The 12,723-nt window shown below is 40.2% G+C and overlaps 1 protein-coding gene and 1 pseudogene across 1 annotated transcript; both read left to right on the top strand.

Moving 5' to 3' along the window:
• Nucleotides 1-409: 409 nt before the first annotated feature.
• On the top strand, nt 410-4,904 carry LOC133744492 (uncharacterized; annotated as a pseudogene).
• A 2,452-nt stretch (nt 4,905-7,356) lies between these two features.
• On the top strand, nt 7,357-9,452 carry LOC133744035 (uncharacterized). Its single transcript, XM_062172161.1, has one exon. The coding sequence runs from the start codon at nt 7,516-7,518 to the stop codon at nt 8,263-8,265; it is 750 nt and encodes a 249-aa protein (XP_062028145.1). The 5' UTR covers nt 7,357-7,515; the 3' UTR covers nt 8,266-9,452.
• Nucleotides 9,453-12,723: the final 3,271 nt, after the last annotated feature.

The following is a 12,723-nucleotide window of genomic DNA, read 5'->3' as shown; positions in this document are numbered from 1 at the left end:
TGAGGGTGAAATTGGAAGTTTCAGAATAAAAGTTTAATTGTAGGGTGAACAAAGCATTTGGTAGGGTGGAAATAGCCTCACCCTTTAGAAAATTACTTATAAGTGTCACTTTGAAACTTTTATTAGCCATAAGGCCACCTAAGTTTTCTTGTACACATAAGGCCACTTCCATCTTCAAATTATTTCGTTTATGATAATTGTGCCCTTCAACAATTTCTGACCTCTCAATTTATAATATCTCTCTGGTTTAAAAAAAGAAAAATCACCAGCGAACTGGTGAGATCTGCAATGGCATCGTTTCGGTTTGTGACGGTCGCGCTCCCTCACAAACCAAATCGATGTCATTGCAGACCTCACGAGCTCGTCGGTGACGACCTAGAGGCATGTGCGACCTTCACAAACCGAAACGATGCCTCTAGCTCGTCACCGGCAAGCTCGTGAGGTCTGCAACGGCATCAATTTGGTTTGTGAGGGAGCGCAACCGTCACAAACCGAAACGATGCCATTGCAGATCTCACAAGCTCGCCGGTGACGACCTAGAGGCATGGTGCGATCTACACGACAAAGTCGTCATGGTCACCGACTTCTTTTTTGGAATCGAAGAGAGGCCGAAAACCTTCACTTCATCAAGTACCACAGCCTCGGCAAGGATTTCATCCTAGTATTTAATTTCTCTACAGATTTTAAAAAAATATTGGAATCGTTTAAATTGAATAAGCAAGTGAGAGGTTAATGTTAATGAGTTTGGTTTTGATTCTTGGTTTTTGCGTGTGATAGGTTGATAATAGGGATTCTTTGGAGCCTAAGGTTTGTCTGAAACAAGCAGTGAGACTATGTGATCAAAACTCTAGGATTGATAATAGGAATATCTTGGACGGGAAATTGGGGGAATTGTACATACCACCACATGACTGTCACAAGGCTTGGTGCTATCACCAAACCCTGCAAGACCTCCCCAGTACCATATCTGGGACCGAGTCCAATACCCACCATGATGGTGTTCACAAGGGACGACACCTCGGGGGACAAAGGCCTCATCGAGACAAAGATACAAAGTGGAAGAATCGAGTACTTTGATGGGGGTACTAACGTTGAGGGCCTCCAGCTGGACGCAAACTTGCTAGAGGAGCGACGGGACGTAGCACACATGTGCAACCTGGCAAACAAGAGGAGAATAGCTCGCTACTATGATGCTAAAGTTTAGTCTCGTACGCTTAAACTCGGGGACTTGTACATACCACCACATGACTGTCACAAGGCTTGGTGTTATCACCAAAACCCGCAAGACCTCCCTAGTACCATATCTGGGACCAAGTCCAACACCCACCATGTTGGTGTTCACAAGGGACGACACCTCGGGGGAAAAAAGCCTCGAACCTGCCCAGTAGAGATTCCCAAGGCATGCACCAAAGCCTGCTATAACTGCAAAGGGAAGAACTGCATCCCACATCGAGGAAATGAGAAACAACTCTCCCATGAGGAAGTACATAAGTCAGACTCAACCACCTTCAATTGGTAATAACTTCTCCTTCATTACTATTACTCTGTCAAATTACCAATAGAACCTGACTTCAGCATCGGAGAGGCATAAACCGTCCGGGACGATTTATGCCTCTGATGTTGTGTGTTCTCCTTGACAAGGTCTTGGAGTTATCTTGGTATCCGCAAGTTGGTATACATTCTGTCTGACAACCCCGGAGAAGTCAACAGAAACATATGACATTGTGTATCTTTTAAGTTTATATTAGTCAAATATGAATGAATCTTTAAAAGTAGAGAAAAACAATTCTAAGAAGCTTTTATGCTTGTTGACCGATGTGTATTTTGGTTGTTTTCTTTGTCTTTCATCAATGTCTCAAAGCTATAACTTGCATAAATCTAAGTACTATTTCTTGTTTGAGATCTGTGTTACCGTATCAATATGGATAATCTATTGGTTTTGTTGCAATCAATATCTATGTCAGTAGCATTTTATTACTGATTCACTAGCTTTTATTACTGGTCCAATAGTTTTTTTGTGTTACTCTATTAATGGGAATAAGATATTCAAAAACTACTATGACTGTCAAACAAACCTACTGTGCATTTTTGTTAGTTACTCTGTATGTTTTCATTCATGTCAAAACTAGAAGCTAATAATCTAGTTGATAGAGATTTAGTTTCATGTGTTTTCATTCACGCCTGTCTACTGATCTTTGTCATGTCTTTGTTCTTCAGAAAAAATTTTCATTTTTTGCTGTAGTTAGTAGCTCTCTATGACTGTTGTAGCGGTTTTTCAACATAGTGATAGTAGCTTTCTATGCTTGTATTAGTATCTTTTTTAGCTGATGTCAGTAGCTTTTCTATTTTCATTTTGATTGATTTCAAGTCAGTAGCTCTCTATAAATATTATATTGGTTTTTCAACACAGTCATAGTAGCTTTCTATGCCTAAGCTAGTATCTTTTCAAGTTGATTTCAGTAGCTTTTCTATTTTCATTTTGATTGATTTCAAGTCATCTTATGTCAACAGCTTATCAAATTGGAAAATCAAGATTCTATATGAAATTCAGTTTTCTTTATGTTGTGAATTCATATCTATAGTATTTGTTGTTTGAGATTTGTGTTACACTATTAAGATGAACAATCAGCTGGTTTTATTGCAATCAATATATATGTCATTAGCTTTTTATTATGGGTTAATTATCTTTCTATATTTATGTCAGTAGCTTTTAGATTACTTTCTTTTCATTATGTAGTCGATAAAGAGTGCCAAGCTTATGATGCAGCAACATGCTGCTGTTTTAGTTTGCATTTTGAATTCTGATGCTTTGTTATATCTTTGCTCTTAGAAAATTCTTCCCCTTTGCATTTGCAGTAGTAGATTCTAAGAATCTTGTGAATTTGGACAATGAAGCCTTCATTGACCAAGAGATCATCTGGTCAACCAAGAAATGTTAAAATGAAGTTTGGTGTTGAAGGTGGCAAAATAATGCTTGTAGTTAATGTAGTGTGGTAGAGCTTGACAACAAGAAACATCAATGGTGACCATTTAAAAAATGACAGTAGCATTACATCTTTTGGTGTTGGTAACAGTAGTTTTTGGTTTTGAGGAGTGTTGCTTTTGTTGTTGGTGAGAGTAGCTTTTTGTGACCTCGTTGGAGGTTGTCGGAAATTTCATCAGAGTAGCTTTCGTTGCTAGTGACATTAGCTTTTATGGTCGTCGGAGATCACCAGAGACCTCGCTGGAGTTAGCCGGGGTCGGCCAGAGACCTTGCCAGAGAGAAGAGAGATAATGATTGTAAGAAATTGAGTTAGGTGTCCCGAGCATAATATGGTCCCACCATCCTGCTCTCCTTTTTACATCGATGTTTAATGGTCTTTGAATCTCGTTTCTTTGACATTCTTTATTACAATATAATGATGATCTATTTCACAACTAGGTTTTTTCTTTTTGAGACTGAGCTTTTTTCCCCTTAAATCTAAAAAAAAAAAAAAAAAAAAAAATTCTTGCTATTTAGTAATTGCATGGTTGTTAGTTGTCTCTCTTGAAAGATAGTTTGTAAAATGTCTGGAAGGAAAGCTAGAGGTTATTGAATTTATGTTACTTTAGCTACTGAAATCGTTATCATCTTGTAAAGTGGAATTTGATCCATGTCCCGGCATCTTGATCAAATGGTTTCACTGTGCAGCTTCTCGATCTTTTACTTTTTCTTTAAAAATATTTTTATTGTTTTTTTTTTTTTTGGCTGCAGTTGCTGTGACACATACAGCTCGATCTTATGGAGACCAAGAGGTTTATTGGTGGATCAGTTTGACTCCAAGGAAGATCTCATTAATGCAGTTTTCACATCTTCCTTTATTCCAGGGTGATTATTGTATATATCATTTTAGAGTTGCAGTAATTTTGCTGCTGTATTAATTAATGATGAATGTATGAAGTTGGACTAATAGTAAACAGCATTAATCCAGATATCTTGCACCAAGACCAGCAACAATGTTCCGGAATCGCCTTTGACTTTATTTATGCCACCAACATTTGCGGCAGACGGTAAGAAACATGTAATAACATTTTTTTATACATGTAATTTGATGCAACACGAGGCGTTATAAATTGTTTGCTCTCTGTGTTGTGCACAAGCAAAACAGCTGAGAGTCTAAGACCCTAAACTAAGTAGCATCAAGCCGAGTTGGCTTGCATGCCAAAATCACAGTTAGACTTCAAAACGTTGTTGATGCCTAGCATCAAATTTTGCAGGATTTCATTGAGTTTGGTGCATCCCTTTTATTTTGTTTTAATTTTGGTAATATTTCGTGTTATAAACTTATAAATCCTTACACCATTACTTGATGGTACTGTTTTGCGGGTTCGGAAGTATTTGTGCTTTCCCAGCTAGTCGATTGGGTTTACAAGGAATTGGGATCAGTCCAGACTGTAATCCTGATGATAGGGCAACCCCTCGAGATGTAAATTTGTATTTCTACATTTGTATGGTCAACATTCCTTTTTGAGGATATGATGATGAACCATTTGTTTTCCTCTTTCCAGCTTTTCAATTGGGCACTTGAGCCAGCAGAAGATGATACTCTTGACCGGCTTTTTTTCGCTTGGATAAAGATGCTGCTGTATGGGCCGAGTCCAACCCAGTTGGCCTAATAGTTGAAGATGATAGTTCCTTGATTGGTAGTGGCTTAGCTTAGTAAGCGGCATCATTAGATATTCCTGTTGGCTTGAAAATGCATAATACTCATGGTTAATGCAAATTATAGAGAATCATGTTGTGTCATTTTCAAATTCCACACAGGTCATATAATGAATATTTCATAGAAGATTGATAGTACAGTGTTTGAACAATGTTATATAGTATTTCAATTGTATAGCAGGTTTGTACCATTTGTTGTGAGAAATAGATGCAAGTAACTGAAAGTGTATTCTATCAGTTTTGTTTTTACTTTTTAGAAACCCTTCTGTAGAAGCTTAATTATAAGTCATATATGTGAGCAATGGGGTGGCTTAATGTCAAAAATTACCCTATCCAAGCGGATGTTCAGATGGTATTTCCATTCCTGTTGATAATCAATCTGACTGGCAATTCCAATGTCTGAAGGAAACAAAATAAAATAAAGGGAAAATTTTGAGAAGGGTACATCAACTTAAGGCCACTATGCATTTCAGTACATCAAGTTTCAAAATATAAACTTTGGTACATGAGGTTTCAAAATCGACCTAATATACATACACGACGTCAATGACGCCGTTAATCTCGTGCTAGCTGTCACATTTCAAGGGGTAAAACGGTCTCTTCACTTTTTTTACTCTGAACACCCAGCTATCTCTCTTCTCTTATTCTGGGCACCCATCTCTCTCTCTCTCTCTCGCAAAATAGAGGGCATAGCTAGACAGCTCGTAGCTCGCACCCATCTTCTTCAAACCCAATTTCTCCGCCACACCACCACCGCAAACTAACCCACCTCTGTCGCCCAAAATCTCATCCTTGACAACAATTTCTTGATGTAGAAATTGCCCACCATCGCCCACATCGAATTTTCCACTATTAATTTTCTTGGGGCAATTGGCGCACTCAATGCAATTGACCCACAAAATGTCGCTGCCAGTGTCGACTTGCACGTAGTAATCCTTCGACGGGGATCCGATTCCGAGCTTGGCGAAGTAGAGACCGGTCTCGGAAGGGTGGTCGTTGCCGCCCAACTCCAGATCCACAGCTGATGAAGAAACAGAGAGGAGGTTCCGGCTGTGGCGCCGAGCGTCGTGGGCTTTCAACTCACTAAGTGACCGTCGTGGGCTTTCAACTCACTAAGTGACCACTGCCCGCGGCGGCCCTGGAACTTGTGACTCACCGGGAAGACCAAGTTGCTGGAAACATGTAGAATCAAAGAGACAAGTAGAAGAAATCCGAAAAGAACCGATCTTGATGTTGGTCCAGGATCCATATACAGAACCCTGATGGAATTCGATGCCAAGATTCAATTTTGAAGGGTGGATTGAAGCTTTTGGGGGAGTAGAAAGATGGGTTTTTTTTTTTTGAAAAGTTGAGGGTGGTAAGATCTGTTTGGGATTGGAGTATAGGACCCAGAAGCAAGAAGGAGACTTTTCTTGGTTTTGGGAGAAAAACCCAGATGGGAAACAATACCTAACTTGGATTGGAGAAGATTGGAGATGATGGTTTTGGGGGAAAGTTTGAGACCAAATAGGGGTGTGTTGAGGAGGAGGCGTGGTAGGGACAGGTGGTGAGGTTGGGGGTGGAGGCGTCGACGGCAGTGGTGGTGGTTATGAACAGAAGGGCTTGGGATTTAAGACGCAAAACCAACAAAGTGAAGAGAGAGAGAGACCGTTTTACCCCTCAAAATATGACACGTGTCACACAAACTAACGACGTCATTGACGTCGTGTACATATACTGGGTCGGGTTTGCAATTTGATGTACCAAAGTTTATATTTTAGAACTTCATGTATAAAAATTAATAGTGGGCCAAACTTCAGGTACTATTTCTGAAATTTTCCCTAAAATAAACTGCAACTTATGGTCATCCAACCCAAAACTGAAATAAGATGATACAATCTCCCAAGCCCCCACAGCCATTGTTGAACATAACTAGAACTTGTGCTTCATAAAAAATTAGTCACAGTTTATGAAGACCTTTAGATCACCATATAAACCTCAATTGATGAACTGCCACAACTCTGCCAACATGCAGATGTTGGTTGAGTAGTGATAACCGACAGCATTGCTCCTCACAATTGATACACACTCCCTACTAACTACCTGGTTGAGGTCCGGCAAAGAAGCGCCTAAAACCAATAAGTCCAAAATAGCCGGAACACCTAACAACACGATTGCTGTAAATTACCTGTTACAGCTCCTTATATAGAGGGAGCGGACCTCAAAATAGAATTCAAAATATCCTAAAAGAAAAAGAAAGTGAAAGACATGAGGAATCTACTTTTTGAAAAGAAATTAACTTTACTTTTTAAAGTAAAGTCATTCGTCTTGTTGAGTTGACAACCACTCATTTCTCCATCATGTCGATGATATTGTAGAGTTCTTCGTCAGTAAATGTAGCTGATGACCCTGGACCATTATTTTCCACAATGACGGGTCTAGATATATATGGCCTTGAATTGTCCTGACATGGTAGCATAGAGCAATGTAATTTACCTATCCTTTCATCATTGTATTGATACAAATTTTAGTCTCAAAATGCACCCGTAGCTCTAATATGTCTAACAACGAATTAAAAAAAAAAAAAAAAAAAGTAACGTATTGCGAAACCGCGTGGCAGCACGCGCTTCCATAACCGCCGTAACGCGGAACGGTCACATCTCCTCCGTCTATAAAAGCGCGTGAAACCCTCCTGACTCGCAATTTCTCTCTTTCTCTCAACTCTCTCTGGTTTCTACCCACAAACCCTAATTCGATCTCGTCTGCTCTCTTGTTCTTCATTCTCGCTCTCACTTCTTGCCCTAACCCTAACCCTGCGCTCAATTCTTGCCCATCAAATTGGAAAATAGGATCAAATGGCGAAGCTTGAGAGTTCTTCTTTCTCTTTGGTACCTTCAGATTCAAAGCATGTGGTCAGAGTCATGTTAAATCGAATCCCAGAAAACCCACTATTCCCAGATGCTCTGTGCACACTCATGGTCTGCCAGAAGAAGTTTCACCAGAAAAGACTCCAAATTCCGGGGCTTACTGCTATTCTTCAACACCGCAAAATCGGTTCACACAATCCTGGGCTCCTTGATCACCTGAATTTCACTAGTCTGGACCAATTCATTGATCTCCCTCAGCTTCGTGCGCATCTAGGCACTCTCTCGTCTTCCCTCAAGCCCGAGATTCCGAGCCTGTATGAGGATCTGGCCCCCCAGATTTCGGCTCTTGCGACTCGTCCTCCTCGTTCGGCAATGCCCTTCTGCATCAGTGCTGAAATCGACATCTTCTTCACTGATTATGTTGGTCAAAGCGGTGACCTTGATTCGAGTAGTACTGACTTGGATGGTCTGTTTGAGAGAATTGCTTCTACTGCTGAAGGTGCAAGTGTTCTGGAAAAATTCATGGCTAATGGCTTTGTGGCCGAGAAGGATTCGGATAAGTGCACTATTTGTATGGAGGACTTTGATGGGACTTGTACTCTCATTCGAACCCCGTGCTCTCATGCCTTTCACAAACCATGCGTTGTTCGGTGGTTGATTATGAACAAGAACACATGTCCCTTGTGCCGCAGTCAACTACTCGATTGTCTCCGCCCAACCACCATATCTCTTTGCTGATTTTCATTCATTCAATTCATTCTTTATTTGTTATATGTGTTGTGCATTTCTCTGTATAACTAATTGTGCATACTTGTTTGTTGTAAGCTGCGCGCTAACTGTGTATGCTTAGTTGTTCTTTTTGGCAGGGTACTCCAGAAACTAGTGTCATCTGTTGTGTGACCGTGCCAATGCTCAACCCGGTTTCGAAAGCTATCGGGTAATGCAAGCTACTTTGCCTCTCATTTATATTGGAATGGCTGGCTTATTGCTAGTGTATGTCTGCTTTTTATGCAATGCATGATCTTCAATATAATACCATGCTTATTCTCTGTTGTTGGTTTATCTGGAAGTGGAGGAGGAATAAGGGGATTTTTTTTATTCCACTTTCAAAACTCCTTACAATATTGCTGAGATTATCATTGAATATATATGGTGCTTGGAAGTCAACTAGTATATCTCAAAGGGATGGACTCACAGGACCGAATTGTTAGCCTGGTCAACAGCCTAATGCTCGATCATTTGAGCTCTATGTGGATGGCTCTAGAACGTTGCACGGTATGATTGGGGCTTGTGGTGTCGTAAGTAATGATTTGGTCAATGCTTTCATGTACACTATTGGTAGTGGAGAAGTTCTGCTGGCTGAAGGGCTTGGGGATTATTATTTACTGGTTTGAAGCTTGCCGTGAGCTCTATATTCTTAAACATGGAAGTGAAGTCAGATTCAGCAGTGTTATAAATCTAATGTGAAGATGCTAATGTTTATCCTGGCAAGCCTCATTTGCATATTTAAGTGTTGAAACTTTCCTCGGCATTGATATCAGCAGGACTGTTGCAAGCTGGAACAATAGCAAATTCACGAAAAGTAAGATAAGCATGAAAAGTCTCCAACTTCAACCAAAGAGGAACCACACTCAAGGCTCAGAAACTCTTGTTCAAACAGAGAAAATGAGGATAGAAGCACAGTCAGTTTCATGAAATTGTTTGGCAAGGGAAGTAGGTATATATATGCAGAATGAGTTATTAGTTTCAGCCAATTTTGCTAGGCTGTTGGTTTTGCTTCTTTTCTAGGCTATTCATTGTACCAAAAAAAAAAAAAAAACAACAACAACCTTATGTATACTTAGTTAATGATCGATGATCATGATTCATGAACTGTAGCTTTGTTTACAAAAATTAAAGTGATATCCTGTCTTTTGGTATTACAATATTACCTTCATGTCATCAAGTGATTGGTTTTGAATATTAATTGTTAATATTCCTATCATTTTGAATTCTTCTACTGAATCTGTAATAGAAAAATAGAGTTTCTCAGCATCTTGATGTCTGATTGAGGTTGCACCAAAGAGCATTAACCCTCACCACAAGTGAGAAAATGACACCAATTCTTTTGAATTGAAAACCTATAGCTGGTTACTCTGTTTAGCTTTTTCTGATGACTGGCCTTATGAGAAATCATTTCACTGTGAGATCATGCTACCATAAACTGCATGAGGTTAGCACTATGCCTTCTCTCCAACCCTCATTGTTCTCATTCTATTGACTGCAGTTTGGAAATTGATATGGAACATTTAGTCTTTACCAAAATATTGCATTTTATGTGGAGAGCATGTTTAAATAATATGCGTACTATGACTGGTCTATTTTTGAAGAAAGTTGTTAATCCTCCTCCATGTCCAATATGCTAGAGTTCCCCGAATCAGTTGAGCATTTATTGTTTCTTTTCCCTTGGGCGGTGGGTGTTTGGTTTGGGATTCCTTTGGGTTACAAAGTGTATTTGCAGGAGATTATTAGTCTAGATGATTGGTTGATGGCAGTGAACAAAAGCCTGATGTCTGGTTTTATTTCCAAGATGGAGGTATGGGGTTGGGTTCCATTTACATTCTGGACAATTCGGAAAGCCAGATGTGAGATCATATATGAACACGCAAATCCTAGTCCTATCGGAGTGGTTCTTAGAATTGAGGCTGCAGTGACTGAATTCCTTGGTGTTATGCTCTTTCCTAATGTTGCTGATCTTGGCTTGGTATTTAGATTCTTGGAAAAGGAATTTTAATGGTTCTGCACCAAATCCTAGCATGATTAAAGTGAATTGTGATGGTGCTTGGGACTACCCTCTGCTCAAGGAAATCAGAAGGCTTTAAAATCATTTTCAGAAATGCAGCTGGAAGTTGGTTAAGAGAGGAGCTAATTCCGCGGCTGATTGGCTTGCTGGTCAAGCAAAAATGAGGATGGATCTTGGTAATTGGGTTTTCTGCCCTCCATCTTCATTGGTTCATTTGTTGAAGAATGATGGATTACCATCTCCACCCATAGTTTAGGTTTTGATCTTTCTTTTGTGTTGCACCTAGGCATATCTGCTGTTTATTTTTGAGTTGTTTTTTGCTACTCATAGTTGTGGCAGTAATAAAGTTTTCTTTGCTTTGATCATATTCCATGAAGGTAATTGTGGTTCCATCCCCACCCAAAGGCAGAGTCTGAGTATACTTGAAACAAAATTGTCCCTGTAATAGTATAATCTGTAAGCCTGTATTCTTTTCGAGAAATGCCGCCATATATAAAAAAAGGTAATCGATAATGTAGCTCAAATGTAACATAATATATACATTGTCCCAGCTAGCAACTCAAAGACTAAGAATAACTCGATGAATCTTTACTGTCAATTTTAACTAGGAGCACATCATCCGGGATTGTTCTAAACAATATCTTCATCATTTCTGGAATGTCAGAGAGTTTTACGAGTCAAATATATTAGACTTTAAGCTCGTTCCACTCCATATTTCTATCAAGCTTATGCTGCTCTATTCCATTTTTTCACCCAATGCAAGTGTATTATTATGTCTTGAGGAATTCACTTTTGTCGAGCCAGGCATGGCAAGTTCCTTTATAATATTACCACATTATGTAATTAAGCTATCGTTTCTCCTATAAAACTGTGTGTGTACACATAAAAAAACAAGAATGTAACATAAAGGAAGCAAAAGCCAGAATCTGCAGTGGTAAAATTAATAACTTGCGCTATTAGACCACAAGAAAGGAATTGTTATAGTGTAATTGATTTTATACTATTAATGTCTATATCATGTATTAGGTACAATAGTAAAGAGATAAGTGTAATGGAATGTGGGGATATAATAGTGTATTTTCTATGCTTTTTATCCCTATATAAACCCTCCAATGTGAGAAGAATAAACTCACTCATTCACTCTTCAATCTCTCCATCTACACTCTCTCCTTCTCTCTGTTTAGTTTTCGATTGTTCTTTAACACGTTATCAGCACGAAGTTGCTCTAGAATTAGAATCGAAAATTGACAAGAGTAGAGTTCATCATCAATCGAAGTCATTTTTCCAAACCTACAAAAAACCTCCAAACCCTAGATCATATCAAAGCCCCTGATCCTAGAAGCTCAGAACCGGCCTCAGAATCACCGGAACCGGCCGGAAACAACCTGAACCGGCCGCCGGAAGTTTTTGAACCGCTGCCGGACCGCTGTCGAGTTCTGCCGAAGGCCTGCCGAGACCTGCCGAAGCCCTGCGCAGCAGCTGCCGAGAGGCATCTGCCGAGTGCTGCCGAGACCTGTCGACAGCACCTGCCGAGAAGCTGCCGAGCGCATCTGCCGAGACCTGCCGAGCAGCTGCGCAGAAGCTGTCGACAGCACCTGCCGAGAGCTGCCGAGAGCTGCCGAGACCTGCCGAGCTGCTGCCGAAGACCTGCCGAGCCCCTGCCTAGCAGCTGCGCAGCAGCTGCCGAGCTGCTGCCGAGCAGCTGTCGACACATCTGTCGACAGATCTGTCGGGCACTTTTCCGACAACTTTCCGGCGACTTTCGGGACACTTTTCCGGCGACTTTCCGGGCACTTTTCTGACAACTTTCCGGCGACTTTCGGGACACTTTTCCGGCGACTTTCCGGACACTTTTCCGGCGACTTTTCGGGCACTTTTCGGGCGCCTTTCCGGACACTTTTCCGGGGATTTTTCGGGCACTCTTCGGCGACTTTTCGGACAATTTTCTCGACTTTTTCCAGCGACTTTTAAGTCACCTCCGACAACATTTTCCGGACAAATTTTCCGGCGACACTATTTCAAGGTATTTCTTATTAAAAGTTCCTGTTTTTGAGTTTGTATTCCTTTTCTCTTCTTTTCAGGGACTTGTAATTAAAAAGCGGAATTATAGAAATTCACGCTAAACGAACTAAGAGCGTTCGTAATCTATGAACTAAGAGTGTTCATAATATTCGGACTAAGAGCGTCCGCAAGCATCGATTTTTGAACTAAAAGCGGAATCGTGGGGATTCACGCTAAACGAACTAAGAGCGTTCGTAATCAATAAACTAAGAGTGTTCATAATGTTCGGACTAAGAGCGTCCGCAAACATCATTGTTTTGGTCTAATCCAAATATTCTTGGAAATTGATTTCTTGGTAGCATAGCTCGGAAATCTTATTATTTTAGTTTTCGTGGAAGTTTAAACTCCGAAAC

The sequence above is a fragment of the Rosa rugosa genome, chromosome 4, assembly GCF_958449725.1.
Source record: "Rosa rugosa chromosome 4, drRosRugo1.1, whole genome shotgun sequence".
In the NCBI taxonomy this organism is placed as follows: domain Eukaryota; kingdom Viridiplantae; phylum Streptophyta; class Magnoliopsida; order Rosales; family Rosaceae; genus Rosa; species Rosa rugosa.
This window is presented reverse-complemented; position numbering and strand designations above follow the sequence as displayed.